Raw genomic sequence first — 19,802 nt, 5'->3', positions numbered from 1 at the left:
GCTCCTCTGTCCATGAGATTTTCCAGGCAAGAGTACTGGAGTGGGGTGCCATTGCCTTCTCCGCTCAGTCATGTCCAATTCTGTGTGATCCCATGGACTGTAACCCACTAGGCTACTCTGTCCATGGGATTCCCTAGGCAAGAATACTGGAATGGGTTGCCATTCCCTTCTCCAGGAGATCTTCCTGACCCAGGGATCGAACCTGGGTCTCCTGTATTGCAGGCAGATTATTTACCAGGCAAGCCCATTTTCAGATTATCCTCTTTAAAAACTATGCTTGATAACACTTATAATATCCATAAATTAAAGAACTCAAACTAATCATGCTGTATTAATTTTATGTTCATAATTAATAACCAGATTTCAGGGACACCAGAGGAAATTAGCTTAGACCTTATTTAAAGGTTTGTTTACTTTTAACAAACTGTGTGATATGCTTATTGGTTAGTACTATTTGTTAGTATCACAGATGTTTAATTCATAGTAGCTTCATTGCTTAAATTCCTATTGTATATATAAAATATATCTCCTCTAGACTATTTTTGGTAAAATTCAAGTGTTTGTTTTTACCTTAATATACCAATACATACTGAGCTGTTGCTCTCTTTTATAGGGAAATCCTCGTTGACGATTCAGTTTGTTGAAGGCCAATTTGTTGACTCCTACGATCCAACCATAGAAAATAGTAAGTATTGTTTTCAGGAATTTATAAGCTGAGAAGCCTGCTTTTTGCTTATCAGCAGCCACTGTGTATTCCTGGAGGCTTTGATTGCAGAGTATTCAGTTAAACCTATACATCTCCAGCCGGGGGCCCAGAAAAACTTGCACAGCTTTACCCATTTCACACGGAGTGAATTTTACTTCACACTGAATGAATGATGTCCAGATGCCACTGTCTCGACAGTGTTACTCATTCCCATAGGATGCAGTTCCGCACTGGAACCTCCTGTTAGAGACGCTGCTGTAAGGAAAGAGTATGCGGTCTCCTTTCCCCTTCTCAGCGGTAGCCCTTTCTAGCGATTCCAGGCTTGAGAGGATGAAAACACTCCAGTTCCTTTGTACCTTACTTTTGTAGACGCTCTAGTCCCCACAGCCCCTTCCAGCTCTAAAGACTTGAGAGGAGGCCGTGGAGAGTGAGCTGTTTCAGGATTGGAGCGAGCCCTTGCAGCATTTTCTGAAAAGTTGTATCCAGAGCTCGTTGGCGTTTCAGGCCATGTGCAGAAAAAAGCCCCCAAGATCAGAACCAGCCTCAGCCTTTACTTTGTCCAGTATCAGTCTGTGATTTCAGAATCTTCCTGAAGGATTCTAGGCCCATGGCCCAAGCCTAGATCGCGGAAACAGGGAAGAGAACCCGGAATGCTTCCATCTTGGGAAGCGGGTGTTTTGGACACTGGTCTTATTTCAGGCTGTCCTAGAACCCTAGGCAGACACTAGAACCAAGACTTGAGGTTCTTGACACCATGACTTACCTAGAATCTCCCAAGGAGCTTACAGATTTAAAGCTGAGATCGTCAAAGTCTGATTGGCATGTTAGACTGAAGCCGACTTAACAGCCAGGTTCATGACTTTTAACAGCTGGATTTGAAGACTTCTGCCAAAAAAGAGGCTCATGATGGATTTGACAGACAATGACCTGCATGTCAGAAAGGCCTCACTGTCTTTTTGTATAGCTTATGAGCAAAGAATGATTTTTCCTTTTCTTAATATTTGAAAAAGTCAAAAGAAAAAGAATGCTGGTGACATGTGAGTGTTGCGTGAAATTCAAATTTCAGGATCCATCAAGTTTTATCAGAACGTGGCCCTGCCAAGACGCTGTGCTCCACTGTCTCTGGCCATCTCAGCTCTACGGTTGCAGAGCTGTTGAGTGGCTGCCTCAGAGACCATCTGGCCTGAAGAGCCTGAAATAGTTACTGTCTGGCCCCTTTCAGACAGAGTTTGCCAGCCTCTGGCTTAAAATACTCAACTGTCCTTTGCATCCCAGCATGCTGGTGGCAGGGAAGGAAGCCTGTTGGTTGCTGAGCTAACTCTGGGCAGATCTGAGTTTGAGGTAACCCCTGCCAGTCTCGGGAAGGAGGTATCCTGACTCCATCCTGTGTTGATGTGTTTAGCTGGCATCGACTAGTGTGCCAGTGTGAGGAGCAGATTCATCTGAATGTTACATGCACAAGCTTGGTTGCCTCAGCATCAGAATAAGGACAGAATAACCCATGACCTTGCCCTTAATATTTGCTATATGTAGCAATTTCGAAGTTTGTGTCCTTAAAGAGCTAAGGCTCATTGGGGAATTTTATCCATAGAAGACAGTTTTCATGGCAGGCTCTGCCCTAAAAGTGGTTCTTCTAATTGTGTAGCTTTGTGCCATTTAAAATTGAATTGGAAGGAAAGTCACGTTGTATATAAATACATTTTCTGTGTATGTAAGTAACGGACCTGATGAAAGTGGACTTTCTTACCTTGAGGCTAAAAATATCTCAAAACCAGAATATAACCCTACCTTGAAGGCTGTCAGTATCATCTTTAATCACAGTTTTAATATTTTCCTAATACTTAGTATTCAGTAATAAAGATTGAATTCTCAGTATTTATTAAATTTTTTGGCAAGAGCAGAAATGATTGTCCGAGTATGAGTCCCTTTAAAGTTCATGAGGTGGGACCTCCCTGGTGGTCCAGTGGCTAAGAGTTCTCCTGCCAGCACAGGGGACGCAGATTCGATCCCTGGTCTCGGAAGATTTCACATGCCACAGAGCGACTGCTGAGCCCTTGCTCCAGAGCCCACGCTCCGCAACAAAGGAAGCCCAAGCACCGCAGCCCGGGAGGAGCTCCTGCTCACCACAGCTAGAGAAAGCCCATGCAGCAGTGAAGACCCAGCGCAGCCAAAAACAAATAATAAAAAAAATTGTTTTTAAGTTTATGAGGCGTATACAGACATCACGTTCCATATATGAGGCTTCTGACCAAGTAATACAGTGAGAAACCTTCCACCCTTTCCCCCACAATGTAGAGGAAGAAGATTGCTCAGAGAAACCAAGGAACAAGCAAGAAAATGGCTGTCATAAACATGTTGGTAGCATCATAAACTAATGTGTGGTTTTATGGTTTTAAAAAACACTACTCTAAATCTGGGAATCGCTACACCTAACTTTATAATCTCGTCCAAGTTGTTGCTAGCAAACATTCAGTAGTAACACATCTCTGAAGTATCACTGCAAAAGCAAAAATTCTGGGACTCGGTCATCTTTTAACACGGGTTTAAGAGAATAGCATCAATAACACCATGTAATTTTTTCTAGTTTGAGGAAATTTCTAGACCAAATACTGCTCTGCCAATGTGCTTTCTTATATACTGTAGTGTTACTCCCACAACTCAATTCAAACTAGATTGATAATGATGAAATGTAACGGTGGTGGTGGTTCAGTTGCTCAGTTGTGTCTGACTCTTTGGGACCCCATGGACTGCAGCACGCCAGACATCCGTGTCTTTCACTGTCTCCTGGAGTTTGCTCAAACTCATGTCTGTTGAGTCAGTGATGCCATCTGACCATCTTGTCCTCTGTTGTTGCCTTCTCCTGCCTTCAGTCTTCACCAGCATCGGGGTCTTTTCAGTGAGTCAGTTCTTTGCATCAGGTGGTGAAAGTACTGGAGTTTCAGCTTCAGCATCAGTCCTTCCAATGAATATTCAGGACTGATTTCCTTTAGGATGGACTGGCTGGATCTCCTTGCAGTCCAAGGAAAGAGTCTTCTCCAGCACCACAGTTCAAAAGCATCAGTTCTTCGGCACTGAGCTTTCTTTATAGTCCAACTCTCACATCCATACACGACTACTGGAAAAACCATAGCCTTGACTAGACGGACCTTTGTTGGCAAACTAATGTCTCTGCTGTGTAGGTTGGTCATAGCTTTCCTTCCAAGGAGCAAGCATCTTTTAATTTCATGGCTGCTGTCACACCTCAATTGAAACTAAATTGATATGATGAAATCTCACAGTGGTAGTTTATAATTTAAAGGAAAAATAGCAGTGGTTCACAGTTTCTGCCATCTGGAAGTAGCACTGTTGGTGAATTAGTACAACTCCTCACCAGAAGTTGGGAAATTCTCCTTAGGCGTTGTACTGCATCACCACGCATTGCATAGTGGGTAACTTGTCCAGCAGACTGAATTCGGAATTCTCAGCACACATTAGTAACACAGATCTTATTTTGTGAGTACCTCATTTTAGAAACCTTTATTAATATACTGCTTATTTGCTTATTAGATTTAACTTTAGCTCATAAGCCTCTATTCGTCTTGCTTGCAGCAGTTTCAGGGTTTGAGGTTGAAAATTGGAGGAATTTCTCTAGTGATTGGAAAACGGAGGGAGAGAGGAGAGCCCAAGGACAGGCTCGCAGGAGCCGGCCACCTTTCCCGTCTACCCCGGGAGGTTGTGTCAAGGTTCTTTCCGGGCTGTGGAACCCACAGGTGTGCCTCTCGTTGCACTTCCCTTTTTTCTGTAGTAACAAGAAGAGGCAGTGTTCCCGCGGCAGATGGAAGGTCTTCAGTTTCATTTCACTGTTGTGTGTAGGAGGGTTTACATCCTCTTCCTAGGCAAGGAAATGCTAAAATGCTTATTAATATCTTGTTTCTTTTCTGTCTCTCCCCTCACTGGCCAGTACATCCCCTGTCTGTTGGTTGAATCTCATGTCTTTCTGACTCGGCCTCGCAGTGCCCCCGACGCTCAGACCTTTGCTCTCCGGTGACCCTGTCTCTCCCCTCAGCTCAGCTGTTTTCTTTAGCTGCCCCCGTTGCCCCTTGGATATTTCCTGGGCTTTTGCGCTGAACATAACTAAACCCAGCCACACCGCCCCACCCCCACCACTGCTCCTCTAGGCCTTGCCTCTGCTGATAGGGGATGACTCGGGCCTTGAGTCGCCCAGCCCAGAAGCTCAGGAGTCATCCTGATCTGCAGTCTCTCACACCTGCTTCTAGTCCGTGAGAAAACCCTCTTTCTCTCCCTGTGCACTGCATCCAGAATCTGCCGTTTCTCAGCCCTCCAGTCCAGGCCCCCATCCTTCTTAGATCATCATAGTCTAGATGGCATCTCCCTGTGTCCCTCATCCATTTTCGTCCATCTCACTACTCATGGCATAGCCAGAGGGATCTTTTCTTTAAATACAGATCGTACCAGGTTACTCACCATGTCCTAGCGTGATCATTAACTTGCCTCTCTGTCCACCCCTGCCACCCTCACTGTTCTTGCAGTCTCAGTGGTTTAGTCTTTCTCACTTTTCCTTGACTTTGTTACTTTTTCACTTGCAGTTTCAGCTCTGCCTGGATGCTTCTCATAGGGAAGCTAATTGACTGTATGTGTCTGTCTCTCCATCTGCTTATCCTCCCTTTTCTGGGGTGTCGGCTCACCGAGGTCAGAAACTGCAGTCTCTTGAACACTTGGAACAGTGCTGGCAGTGATCACCGGTCCCCAGGAAAGAGTTCCTGAATGATGAATGTTCTGCCTCAGTGATCTTTTCCAGGTTTCCTGCTCAACAGCGTCCCTGACAGAGCTTCCATCGAGTCTCAGATGCGCTTCTGGTCTCACCTGACTGAGTGTGATGGGGAGGGGGCCAGGTCTTCACACCGCACGCCACGACTGCCCCCAGCTGACAGGGATCAGGAGCACAGTCAGTCCGCTGTGCGCCCCAAATTCAAGGTTACAGCGTGAGGGAAGAGTGCAGTAGCGTTTTTCTCTTAGAAGTGATGAAAGCAGTTTATCTTGGGTACTCCCTATCTTGATATATTCTGATTCAGTTTTCATCCAGTGTGACGATTTCACTGAAGTGATGGTTTTCAGAAAGAGCACAGGAATGATAAAGTGTGGCAGTTGGCTTGGGTGGTCTACTCTGCGATTCTCACTTCCCTGATTCTAGCCTCGCCCTGGTCACGTCAGAAAAACTTGGTGCTAGGACGAGTCTCTTCGATTATCGCTTGTCTTGGGGGCCAGCCTTTCTCTCCCGGGCGAATTCATCATTGACGTAAGATCTCTCCTTGTCACGGCTTTCTTTCAGGATTTTCATCAGTCGCTTTTTGCTTTCTCTTTCGTCTGTGGAACAAAGTGGCAGGAGTGGGTCCTCTCTCAGCGGCGCAAGGGGTGGATTCTGTTGGCCACTCCAGTCAGGTGGGGGGCAAGCCAGGAGATTGAGGACTCAGGCTGAGTCAAGATGCTGGACCTGCAGAAGAAATCTGGACCATTTATTTACCAGGGGCTCAGATGGTTATTTACCAGGGGTTCATATCCTATTACTATTAATAGTTCTTTCCTCTTTCATCTCTATTTGTCCGCTGTCTTTCTCCTTAGAATTATGGACTTTCCCTAAGTGATTTGAGTGTGATTCCCACCCACTCCCCTGATAGGGAAAAGCAGTTGTGAAATTGCTTCCAGCCTTAAGCCAACTTGGAGTGGTGACTTCACAAAGAACATCTATTCTGTGCCGTTCTATTTCTCGATAAAATTGTTTAAATTTTTATGCACTGGAAGAAGTTCTTTGCACTTCAGTTAATATTAGCTCTTTGTGTTCTGACACCAGACTTGCTATAAATTAATGAAAAGTTGTGTGCTTTGGGTTCATTCTAGACCTCAGGCTTTATATGTTGCACTTTTCACAAGAGGGCCATCCACAGAGCACTCGTTCTGCTTTGTATAAGATATGAAACATTGTCTGCTCTCAGTTTCTTTGAAAATAGTTCAAGGTTTGCCTGACGTTGGTTTTAGTAAGTAGTCACTGCTTAGTTCAATAATGGAAGAAGGGAAGAGTCTATTAAACTCAGACATTCATTTTTGTTTCCTGGGATCATTTTATGAGATTATTAAGGACTCTGCTTAATTGGTTGTCATTGTTCAAGCTTTCAGTGATCGAAAGTTTGTTTTTTTTTAGCTAACAAATATTTTAATTCCTTTTTCACTGTAGCTTTCACAAAATTGATCACAGTAAATGGACAGGAGTATCATCTTCAACTTGTGGACACAGCTGGGCAGGTAAGTGTCAGAATCCCGTATGGCGTGTCCGGCGTCCTGGCCTGCTACTGATGCGCAAGCACAAGGCTGATGCCAAGAGAGCCCCTGTGACTCTGTGTGTTTGGACATCAGTAGGCTGTCTGCTTTATCTTTTCAGAGATACTTACGGAAGTCTTTTCAAATAATCAGCTTGTTTTTCTACTTCACAATTTGTTTTGAATATATTCATGATGACATTGTAAAGGTTTATATTTATTACAGGATAGTTTTCTATTTTCTAAACATTGATTCCATATCAGAGGGTCACATCAGTGCTTTTCCTCCCTTTGAAATACGTCTCCTTCTACATTAAGAACAAAAGTAGATCTTTTCCAGGGGAAAAGGCATGGAAAAGGTGTAGGGCAGAAACAAGCTGGTTATATGGATTTATTATATGATTACAAGATTAAAGAGTGTCAGTTTTCTTTGCTAGACAGTAATTGCCAAAGGTAAGTAACCCCTCCCCACAAAAGATGCTCACAGGTTAATGTGGCAGTGATGGTGGAGAGTGGGTTGCCAGCACCAGTGGGGAAGAATCCACCTGCCAGTGCAGGAGACGTAAGAGGTGGAAGTTGGGTCCCTGGGTCAGGAGGATCCCCTGGAGGAGGGGATGGCAGCCTGCTCCAGTATTCTTGCCTGGAGAATCACACAGGCAGAGGATTCGAGCGGGCTACAGTCCATGGGGACGCGACGAGTTGGGCATAACTGAAGCGACTTAGCATGTATGCAAAGGATAAAAGAAATGAAGAGAACTTCAAAGGAACAGAGAGAACCCTTTGACAGCTCATCTTCCCCATTACGTGTCACCCAGTCCCACTTTGATTAAAAACCGCTTTGTTCAGCTGAATTTATGACTGTTGCCTAAAGGCTGGGACCTGTAAAGATGCTGGAATGCCACCTTGTGTCTTAGAATCAACAGAAGATCAGACTGGCAGGCAGGTGAGAGTCAGGTAGACTGGTTTGCCATGTAAAATGGAGGCTTTTTTTCTGGAACCTGGGAAAATGGATAGACCTAGAAGGATGTAGCCTGTCTTCTGGGTTTAGAAGTGAACGAAGAAGGAAAGTGTAAACCTGCCCCCCACCCCCCACCACCACCACCCCACAGTGAAGCAAGAGAATAGCTGTATTGAGTCATTTTGGCAGTGCAGGGAATCCTGGAGTTTCCTTTCTGGACGCTTCAGATACAGCAAATGTGTGTGTCCCAGAGCTGTAACACGCAACTCGTTCACTCAACGTCCGTGACCTCATGGGGTTTTCTTAGAGCGGAGCCATCCTAGGCTTTCCGTCAGTGGGGTCCCTGCCCACTGCAGAGTGGGAGGCTACTGAACAAGAGAGGCAACAGAAACCTTCACCAGCGACCGGCCTCTAGACAACTGACCTCATAGACGACTGGTCACATGGCTTAGAAACCAGCGTAGAAGAGCCCCTGGCGGAGGACCTTATTCTGAGTGTGTTCTATGAGGTTTTGTTTTGCTCTAAAGCATAAACATACACTTTGCCATTAACTGTTTTAATGATGGAGTGATAAAAAGAATGACCCCGAAAGGACCAGAGCTCTCAGGGACTGTCCGGTGTGAGTGTGATAGGAGCGTGGGCTAAGTCCTGAGCCCTGCTGTCTCGCTCCTTTGGGTTTTGTTACCATCAGCTCAGAATATTTAGAGAATTTCTGCACAGAATATACCCAGATTAGGTGCTTTGAATAATTTGTTCTCATTGCAGCTAATAGTTCCTAAAGGCTGTATTCACACTTGGGAGACCATTAAAGGCTGTGCTGTGTTTATATAACATTCAGAATGGTACAGCCAGGGCAGTATTTCTTGTGCCACGGTCCCACCCTCGTTCTGTAGAAACTGGATGACATGGCACTTACATTTACTGCTCCAAGAGCGGTTTTTAAATTGGATTCCTATGGGCTGGGGCTGGGGTTAAGACTGTGGTAGCAAGGAAGAATGATTAAAGGGCAGTTTCCTTCAGTTAAAAAGCAGTCTGTAATAAATTTGTTCACTCACGCATTTGAGGAGTAAAATTACATGTAATCAATTGCTGTATAGCAGTATTCAGAAAACTAAGATCATGGCATCTGGTCCCATCACTTCATGGGAAATAGATGCAGAAACAGTGGAAACAGTGTCAGACTTTATTTTTTTGGGCTCCAAAATCACTGCAGATGGTGATTGCAGCCATGAAATTAAAAGACGCTTACTCCTTGGAAGGAAAGTTATGACCAACCTAGATAGCATATTGAAAAGCAGAGATACTACTTTGCCAACAAAGGTCCGTCTATTCAAGGCTGTGGTTTTTCCAGTGGTCGTATATGGATGTGAGAGTTGGACTGTGAAGAAGGCTGAGCGCCGAAGAATTGATGCTTTTGAACTGTGGTGTTGGAGAAGACTCTTGAGAGTCCCTTGGACTGCAAGGAGATCCAACCAGTCCATCCTAAAGGAAATCAGTCCTGGGTGTTCATTGGAAGGACTGATGCTGAGGCTGAAACTCCAATACTTTGGCCACCTCATGCGAAGAGTTGACTCATTGGAAAAGACCCTGATGCTGGGAGGGATTGGGGGCAGGAGGAGAAGGGGACGATCGAGGATGAGATGGCTGGATGGCATCACCGACTTGATGGACATGAGTTTGAGTAAACTCCAGGAGTTGGTGATGAACAGGGAGGCCTGGCGTGCTGTGATTCATGGGGTCACAAAGAGTCGGACATGACTGAGCAACTGAACTGAACTGAACTAAATATTTTATAGCAAGTACTGTTTATTTAGTAGTTTATTTTATGCAGCTGATTTAATTGCCGAGCTAGGGATGGTGATGAACATAGTAAATACAAGTTGGTTGTTTTTCATTTGCATGAAATATTTTGTTTTGGTGTAATTTAAGTAAACTCATGACAAGTGAGTCAGAGACAGTCAATTTTCATGTCAAATTCCCCCCACCTTTTTTGTTGTCTTTTAAGGTCATCTAGAAATAATAGTACATGTACATGTTAATAGAAATAACGCAAAAAGGTAAATAGTCAAATCTTTCTACTGTAACTGTCTTAGTTTCCTTTGCCAGCAGTAACCCATTGTAAGTTTTTAGTAAATGTTTCCAAGCTCTTTTATACATGAACATGCAAATATATTTCAAGTTTTTTCTTTTATTTTCTACACAAAAAGTAATGTGTTTTTGTATCTCCATCTTGGAGATTATTTTGTATCAGTGCAGATGGCCTGCCCTGCCCCGCCCGGCCCTGCCAGGACTGTGTAATAGCCCGTTGTTTGGATGTATCATTTGTTTAGTCAGTAAGTCCTGTCCGCCTCTCTGCAACCCCATGGACTGTAGCCCACCAGGCTCCTCTGTCCGTGGCATTTCCCAGGTGAAGAACACTGGAGTGGGTTGCCATTTCCTTCTCCAGGGGGTCTTCCCGACCCAGGGACTGAACCCATATCTCCTGCACTGGCAGGCAGGTTTTTCGCCACTGAGCTGCCGAAGACGCCCAGGATGCGTCATAATTTAACTATTGATCAGCAATTAGGTTGTTTCCAGTCCGGCCACCACCAGCAGTGCCGCAGTCAATATCTTGTGTTGTTTTAGAAAGATGGTTATATCTGGCACATATATAGATTTCCTGGGTGGGGGCTACTGGACCCACAGGGTCACCTGGTTGGCAGCAGTCAACAGGACTGCCTGTTTCCCTGGAGCCTCACCAACACGATGTGTGGCCAATTTTTTTTTATATTTGCCAGTCAGTCTGCTGGGTGAAAAATAGTATCCCAGTGTCATTTTAATTATCTTTCTTATTAAGGAATTTGATCTTATTTTCCTGTGTTTGAGGACATTTTAGAGTTGGACACGACTGAGCGACTGAACTGAACTGAACTGAGGACATTTTTATTTCCGTTCTGTGAATTATCTTGTCTGTTTTCATACCTCACCCTTGTCTTTTGGCAGGATGGTCTTTGCTTGCTGATTTTTAATATGTGAAGAAAATTAGCATTTAGTATATGTGCTGAGCTTTGAGGTTTTGTTTTCAGTCTTCCTTTTGTTTGAAAGACTTCTAGCCATGAAGAACTTCTTCATTTTCATATAGTTGAGTTGATTAATCCCTTTTTAACCAAGACTGTTGTTTGTTTGTTTTTAACCCTCCCATCCACTGTGTACACACTGTCAGTTTTCATCTGCAAGTCTTTCATTCCTCTGGAATACACTTTTGCTAAGGTGTGAGTTAAGAGATCCAAGTTAGTTGTTTACCTCCAGGTGGCTCTGCATTTGTTCACTGTACATTTAGCTGAGGGTTACCTTTCATCCGTACTGATTTGAAATGCCAGCTTCTGATTTTATATGCCTGCTTCCTGGGTCTCTTTGGGTCTTTGCAGACTTCCCAGTCTGCTCCATTCATGAGGTAGTCGTGCTCTGTTTTAATCTTGGGCTTTATGGTTTCCACCCACCTGCTGTTCAGCTGCTATTTTTTCTCAGGAAGTACACTTTTCATCGGAGTATGTTGCATTCGTGTATAATTTAGGATTAATTAGTAGATATCCTTACGAGTCTGCATATTCGTGCTGAAGTCTGCAGCACACTCTTCGGCTGATTAAGTCTTTTTATCTAAAAGGACTATTTTAAGATTTTCTTCGGCTGGACCATGTGTTACGCTTCTGTTTTCTTAGGTTTTATTCCTAGGAATTTTGTCGTCTTCGGTCACTGGTAAAGCTGAGGGTCTTTTTCCTCCGTTTTACTTTCTTGCTGGTTTTTTCACACTGTGCCTCTTGAGTATGATGAAATTTTTAACTTTGAGTCTACTGCCACTGAACTCTCGACTAAAAGTATTTGAAATTTTGTTTTAATCTGGGTAGAAAGATCTGTCATTCCATTAATAATTTGATTTTCAGCATCAACACTAAAGTGAATTAAACTTGGTCATAATTGTACTAATAATAAATGGTTTTACTTTGCATACGTAGTAAGCTTTGTGATGTTGAAATGCTATTATCTGATTAATATCAGAGCATTGGTAGTTCTCTTTTTTTTAAGACACATTAGCATGGGGCAGTGATTCAGGGTCATCGTCATAACCACACTGGAGTTGCACAGTTAACAGAGACAGTTACTTGATGTGAGGATGGCTTGGTGTGATTTTCCTACAGTAGAGCTTGGGATGGGGTGGTATAGTAACAGCTGTATTTCAGCTGAAGCAGGAAATGTTTGTACCAGACAGTGGCACTCTTGAATCCTGCATTGATGTTAGACACTTTCTTGTGCTTTAAATAATTCTGTACGCAAAGCACCAGGCTTCTTCATAAAGCTTATAAAACTGGTCCTAATAGGTAGTGGCATACGGTGTGCCTTTAATTCCTAAAGTTGCTCAGTAAATAGCACATTCGATACTAGAAAGTCTGAGTATGCTGACTTGAGTCTGGCATTTTGTTTCCTCAGTCATCCTCTTTTTTTTCAAGTGCTGGTAGCAACCCACTAATAACCCCTGGACTGGGCTCAGGCCATTGTGACTCATGTGAGGGAGATAGCTGAAAAGACACATTGATGGGGTAAACTAGAGCACACAGGAATTTTCTGCGAGGCCTAAGGGACTCTGGGCTTTATGTCCATAAGAAATGTGATGCTGCTTTTCCTTGACACAGGGTCACGGAACCAGTCTTTTCATTCCTTCCGTCTCTCTCACAAACTGCAAGACATTAGCCATCCCTAGAAAGTCTTAGACTAGCCTGAGCCATTTATCAGTATTGGCTTAAAGCATATTACTGCCCCCAAACCAGCCTTAAATCTTGGGTGTGTAAAAGCTATGTCTCTAAAATAATAATCTGCTGTCTGTTTGCTTCGATTTCTTTGATTGCTTGTTACCCTAGATAAAGGCGTTGCTGTTGCTTAGTTGCCTAGCCGTGTCTGGCTCTCTTGTGACTCCATGGACAGTAGCCTGCCAGGCCCCTCCCAGGCGAGAATGCTGGCGTGGGCAGCCATTTCCTCCTCCAGGGGATCTTCCTGACCCAGCGTTCCAACCCAGCGTTCCAACCCAGCGTTCCTGCGTTGCAGGCAGATTCTTTACCACGGAGCCACCAGGGAGGCCCCATGTCAAGACTTGACTCAAATGTAATTATTTTTTCTTCCACAGGATGAGTATTCCATCTTTCCTCAGACATACTCCATAGATATTAATGGTTATATTCTTGTGTATTCTGTTACATCAATCAAAAGGTAAGGCCTACTTCTCCTTGCTTGAGTTTATTTGCAGTGCTTAGGTGACATTAATCCTTCTGAGGGATTATGCTGGAATTGGCAGTAGTAACAATCAGACTTTAATGGTTTTTAGTGGTTGTCTGATGGAGCAAACAGGTTGTTAAGGGAAAAAATTATCCCATTAGATATTCTCTTGCACCAGTGGAATAAAAAACTGTGTCTTACCTCAGACTGCCCAGAACAGTGAATGAACATGATCTGAGCTTTCCTGCTAATTAAAATGGGAAATACTTAATTGATTTATTTTCTCTGTTTTTATTAGTGTGGAGCATAGGCTGATTGCTAAGGAACGTTCTACAAATGTTTTATTCACAGATTAAATCAGCCCAGTTGTAAACGTTCCAATTTAAGTATCTCGCCTATTCCACCTTGAATATTCTCAGTAAGGGCTACTGCGTGTTGAATACATACACATGTGAAAAAGAGTGCTAGGGAAAAATAAAGGAATTCCTTGTGTTCAGTTTACTTTATATTAAAATGGTGAGTCTATGAAATTTTCTATTGTTACCAATATAAATATCAATAACAACCATTTTAGAATGTCACCACTAAATGGGTGTCTGATTTCATGCTTTTTGTTTTATAGTTTTGAAGTGATCAAAGTTATCCATGGCAAATTATTGGATATGGTGGGGAAAGTACAGTAAGTAGCAATAGTTTATCTCTTATTTTAGATATACTAGGATCATCTGAACAATCAAATCGGGCACTGACTAGTGTACTTTGGCTTTTTTTCCCCTTGTGTTAACAGAATACCTATTATGTTGGTTGGGAATAAGAAAGACCTACATATGGAAAGGTATGTAGCTTCTAAATACTGCTATATAAAGTGATGTAGTCACTGAGGTTCTGTTTTTAATTGTTCTTAAAGCCAGAATATTTTTAGCTGTAGCATTTCTGTTTTCAGAAGTGTGGCGATGACTGCATAACAGAAACAAAACTGCAGTAAAAAATCTCACCCATCGTGGAAAATGTTTCCTCTTAAAAAGAGGGCACACACTGTAGAAAATTATCTTCAGATGCTTTTGCCGTTTTGCACAAAGCAGACTAAAAAGACAGTGGTAGTGCTGGTTTAGTCCAGACAGTTTTCTGATCACCAGGCTGAGGACCCTGTTCCTGGGGAGCTCAGCATCGGATGAAGACCCGGATGGGAAGATGCAGCCTGCGGGCAGCAGGGGGCCACTGTGGGCCTTTTCAGAATGGCCCGTCTTGGGGGCTTATAGCCGAGCTGCTGAGAAAGGAGTCGATTGTTGTGGAGGCTGGAGTCCTGTTCTCTGAACCATAGGGAATTTGTAGGAGCGGGCGGCCCCGTCAGGCAGTGTCCGCTCTGCCCCAGCTCAGGGCGGCCGAGAAACTCTGCGCGCACTCTGGATGAGACTGAGCTGACTGCCTTGTCAGTCAGTTACACACACCTTACGTGGTAAAGAGCAAAGTACTTCAATTGGAATTTTCTGTTTCTGTTAGGGTGATCAGTTATGAAGAAGGGAAAGCGTTAGCAGAGTCTTGGAACGCAGCATTTTTGGAATCGTCTGCAAAAGAAAATCAGGTACGTGGTTTTTAAAACTCACGTTGCCCTGTATCCCCTCAGTCATGGACGTATGTTGCTGAGTCAGCGTGTCCCTGCCATCTTCATCACTCCTGTTGAGTCTTCCTCCTCCCGCCATCTCCAGTACCCAGCTCTGGGTTGCTTTAGGAAGATAAAAGGCTGTTGGTATTTTAATTCAGTCAGTGTTGTGATGGGACCTAGAATATTTGTATGGTAAATAGAAATTAATTAATGTAAAGGCAGTACTTCCTCTGCAAACACATAGTCTTACTTTGTTTCATGCTAAAGGCTGGTACACAACTAAGTCCAGGCGTAGAAGAGAAACAAGAACGATTTGAAGTCACTTTGACAATTTTGTTCTTGTACCTGCCCCCTTTTTCTGTTGGGTAAAACTGAGTGAGATGTACGTGTTGTTCTGAAACATAGAAACCAGTGAGAACCATTGCGCAAGCTGCGTCACCAGCGCCAGCCCTGTGGGTAGATGCTCCTTCTCAGGCCTGTGAGGAGGGGTGTCAGGCCTCTGTCAGCAGGCTTCCCGTGTCCCCTTTTTCCTCTTCTTCCTTGAGACCCAGAGCGGCCCAGCTTGCCTCCCGCCTCCACATTCTCACCAGGGTTTCTATTCACTGCCGATCAGATGATGTCACTCACCTAAAAACTGTCAGTGGCTTGCCCGTCATCTGTCAAACAAGCCCCAAAGCGCCCAGCGTGTGATGAGCGCAGGGTGTGAATCACGCTTTTCCAGTTTCTTCTTCCACCGCATCCTGCGCTTGGCAGGCCCACCAACCCCCTCGCACTCCCCCCAACACCATGGCGCGTGCAGATGCCTCCCCTGTGCGCTCACGGTTCTCTAACGTGATTAGCTGCATACTTAAAGTCTTGTCAACACGTTATCTTGTCTGACCCTCAGGTAAAATGAATTGGCTTGCATTTTTGTGAGAAAACTACAGTTTGGGGGTGGGGGGAAGGGCTTGTGGTCGAGGACATTGGGCTGTCCTTCCCCAGCTCCGCCCCCTCTCCCCACCAAGACCCCTGCCCTTGGAGACGCTCCTCAAATCCCACCTCCTCCTTGGCCCTCAGGAGTCCTCCGGCCAAAATTAGTTTCTTCTCTCTTATCTATCCCCTTTGTTTCATCCTGAGATTCAAGGACAGGATCACTGAGCTCCGTGTTCTCCATAATTTGTACCTACAGTGGTTCTGTTTCTAGTGGTGCCTGGTCAACCCAGGGGTCCCCTGACAGGCAGGTCTGTTTGTCCCTGTGTCAGCAGGCGAGGGAACTTAAATCTGTGCGGCGGCCTCCTGGGTTGTAGATAGCAAGACATTTCAGTCGTTTAGTTTCCGAGTGCAGACCCTGGTGGCTCAGGTAGTAGAGAATCCGCCTGCAATCCAGGAGCCCCAGGTTCAATCCGTGGGTTGGAAAGATCGCCTGGAGAAGGGAATGGGAACCTACTCCAGTATTCTTGCCTAGAGAATTCAGTGGACAGAGGAGCCTGGTGGACCATAGTCCACAGAGTCGGACACAGCTGAGCAACCCACACACACACCCACACCCACACCCACACCCACACCCACACACACACACACACACACACACACACACACACACACACACACACACACACACACACACACACACACACACACACACAGAGTGGGAATTCAGATAGTAAGAGCCGAGAGAGACCTGTGTTGTCTCTAATTGAATTAAACCAAACATTGGGTGTCTTATGTACCCTTCAGATCATCTGGTTGATCTGTCTCATTTTAGAAGTGAGGCATTTAAGATCCAAGAGGTGAATAACCTTTTATGATCACTCTATACTTCAGATGGTGTAAAAACTTGGACTGAATTTTAAGTTTAACCCAAATCTAGTCCTCTCTACCGTGCTTTCTGATAGAAGAGAAGGCTTGTGCCTGACCCAAAGTGTAGTAGAGATGATAGTGTTCTCGAGGAAGAGATGGAGACTGTTCTGTATTTAACTGTCTCTCTGAACCTGGTCTAAAATGGCTAGTATGAAAGCCATTTCCAGTCAGTTGGAGAGATTGGAGTATGTTTTGGAAATTGTTGTCTTAGGAGTGGTGATGGTATTGGGATTAGGAAGAAACTACATCCTTATTTCTAGAAAATGCAAACCAGAGTATTTAGGGGCCAGGTTTCCTAATGCCTGCAGCCTAGTTTCAGATGGAATAGATGGGGAGACGGGTAGAGGTGGGGCAAGCAAACATAGTGCAGACGCTGACACTTGATGAGCTCAGAGCAGAGCCCAATGGGTATTATACGGCTGACCCCATTTTCCTATGTGCTTGAAAATTTACGTTATAAAGATTTGAAGGTGGTCAGAAAGTATAAACTACAGGTTATATAATAAAGAAGTCTTGGGGATAGGATATACAGCACGGTGACTATGCGGTATATTTGAAAACTGCTAAGAAAAGAGTGGATGCTAAAAGTTCTCATCACAAGAAGAAACAAATTGTGACCATGAACCAGACTTTGTGCAGTGATCCTTTCACAATACACACTTACATCATTACGCTGTACACCTGGAATACATGTTTTGTGACAGCTGTATCTCAGTGTAAACATGTTTCGGGGTGAGGAGTACAGTTGAATGGCCCTACACTTTCTTTGGTCTGTTTACTGACTTCCCTCTGTTCTGGTTCTCTTTGGGGAAAATCTGAGGATCCAAGAGCAGTTACCCTTTTCGACTGACAGTTACACAGGCGTCAGCAGCTGCTCCCTCTTCCTGTGGGTGCCCGTGGTCCCTGTGCTGTGTTGCGTGTTGCTCTGGACGTGTCTGGCGGTTCCTTTATTACTCTTTCCAGCAGCCTCAAAGGTGTATACACTGCATGGACCCTGCCTTCATGTAAGCAAGAGGAATTGCCTGGTAAACCTCAGGCTAATTTATCTTCTGAGAGTGACCTAGGGTTGTAGTCACTGAGAGTGGCCTAGTTGGCTTAGGGTTTGTTACTGAGCTACGTTTTGGTCTGAGGATACAGGCCTGTCCTGTCTGGTTTATGTTATACTTTAGAATAGCTTAAGGTTCTTCAATACAGTTCTGGATAGATTTACTTTTTGACCTTTCAGTTTCGTTTAGAAGACAGTAGACTGCTTTTTCGGTATCTGGAGGAAAGATGGAATTGTGCTCAAGGCTTAAAGTTAAAATGAAAAAATTCCAACTGCTGTGATTCTTTAAAAGTTCTGATAAATTTAGCAAATGTATCTGATATCAACCAAAACTCTTAAAAGAAGATAAGGGTGCAGTATGGTGGCCTCAAACATCCCAGACAAGTTCGAGGGTCAGATGACCCAACTCAACCATTGCCTTGGTTGCTTGAGCATCTTCATCAGATCAACAAATGCCTTATCAGACGTGAAACAATCCGTTAAGGTAGGAAGATTCTTGCAGCCCAGTTAGGTACATACCGTGATGGTATGTGTACCCTTGGAAAGCCACAGTCCTCACAGCTGTATGGACACTTCTCAGCCCTCGGTCATGGCTCCTGGGAGCTTGTCTCCCCTTGTCGTCAAATCTGCTCCCCGTCAGGTGGAAGGAACCTAGTCCCTCTGACCTCCGTACATGAGAGGTGTAGGTGATTGTGGTCCACACAGATGCTCCATACTAGGATGCTCACTACTCTTGGTCTGTGTGTAGGAAGAGAGAGACTCTAGTAAGAGATGCCTCATCAGTAGTCACATGATTAGAGACCAGTCTGTGTAAACTGCTTGAATTTTTTATTGATAAATTTTCAAGTGTACCTTGGTACTAACCAAAAATCCAGTATTTTAAAATAGACTGTCCTCAGCGGAATTGAGTCAGATTTGTTGATAACAAAATGCACAGTGGTTAAAAAAAAATTATCAAGTCAGTGCGAATACTGCACTTCGACTATTACTGAACTATGAGATGTATTTGCAGTTTTGGCTTATTTTCTGTGGAGGCCTTCACAACTGTATTCCAGCAGTCTGATGAAAGAGAATGCACTTTGGCAGAGTCAGACCACACAGGTAATCAAGAGTGCTAAGATTTATCTAGAAAGCCAGATTCCAGGCACACTGTACTCTCTTTGTAAGAGTTTGGCATGCATCTTTCCACACATTTTTCTGTGCATTTTTCTTAGAATGAAATAAATACCAATGTGCCTGCTTAGTCATGGCAAAGGAGGGGAATGGATAATGCGGAAAGAGGGGTGCTTGCTGAAGCCTTGGCCTCGGTTAGACAAGAGCATTGGGTCAGGGGCTGGCTGGGGCTTGCCTAGGGCTGCCTCCGTCATCCCATCCTAGGGAAGCGCGAGCCAGAGTGGATGAGCCCAGGCTCAAGGGCATGGCCGCTGGTGGGCAAAGTGTGCAGAGCTCGCTTACGGGCGCTGTTTCTGTGTAGAACGCAGTTGTCAGCCGAGGGTGAGAACAGGGCAGAGGTTCAGAGACCAGTGGAAGGAGGAGGCGTGACCCCTTCATCCCAGTGGGTGACTGGACCAGGGAAGTGTGGATGGGTCCTGGGACTCGGGGCCCTGGGGGCGTGTCCCCCAGCTGCGTCCACCATGTGGGTGCAGGATGGCAGGGCGGGGAGCGGAAGGACAGAGACTGCCTAGGGCCTGCGCCAGCCTGGGAGAGAGGGCAGGCAAGTGTGGTTGGATCGAGGAAGCGGGCCGAGGGGTGCTGGCCGGCAGGATACTGAGCGGAACTGAAAGTCAGGATGGGGGCTGGTGCCTGGTAATGACAGGATGTAGGTGCTACCCCGCGAGGCTTTTGAAAATGGGTGTTTCAGGATTATCACAGTCACTGCCCCGAAAGGACAGGGACTGATGTCTGCCCCGAGAGACAAGGGCTCCTCCTCGTGAAGGGCCGGGCCCTGGAGGCACCATCAGGAGGCAGGAGGCTCGGGGGACAGCCTGAGTCAGAGCTGAGAGGTTTAAGGAGGTGGGAGGGGGAAGGTTGTGAAGGGCAGGGTGCGGTATGAGGCAGGAGGAGCCCCTGCCCTGCTCCAGTCCAGAACCCCGGGG

The 19,802-nt window shown here is 44.9% G+C and overlaps 1 protein-coding gene across 1 annotated transcript in view; it reads left to right on the top strand.

Moving 5' to 3' along the window:
• Nucleotides 1-19,802, top strand: part of RHEB (Ras homolog, mTORC1 binding) — a 52,269-nt gene that overhangs the window by 31,614 nt on the left and 853 nt on the right. The window contains exons 2-7 of the mRNA XM_040260433.1: nt 614-685; nt 6,936-7,003; nt 13,131-13,213; nt 13,842-13,898; nt 14,007-14,054; nt 14,720-14,801. Of these exons, the coding sequence (XP_040116367.1) occupies nt 614-685; nt 6,936-7,003; nt 13,131-13,213; nt 13,842-13,898; nt 14,007-14,054; nt 14,720-14,801 (410 nt within the window). The remainder of the gene's footprint in view (nt 1-613; nt 686-6,935; nt 7,004-13,130; nt 13,214-13,841; nt 13,899-14,006; nt 14,055-14,719; nt 14,802-19,802) is intronic.

Source organism: Oryx dammah, unplaced genomic scaffold (genome assembly GCF_014754425.2).
Source record: "Oryx dammah isolate SB20612 unplaced genomic scaffold, SCBI_Odam_1.1 HiC_scaffold_18, whole genome shotgun sequence".
In the NCBI taxonomy this organism is placed as follows: domain Eukaryota; kingdom Metazoa; phylum Chordata; class Mammalia; order Artiodactyla; family Bovidae; genus Oryx; species Oryx dammah.
This window is presented reverse-complemented; position numbering and strand designations above follow the sequence as displayed.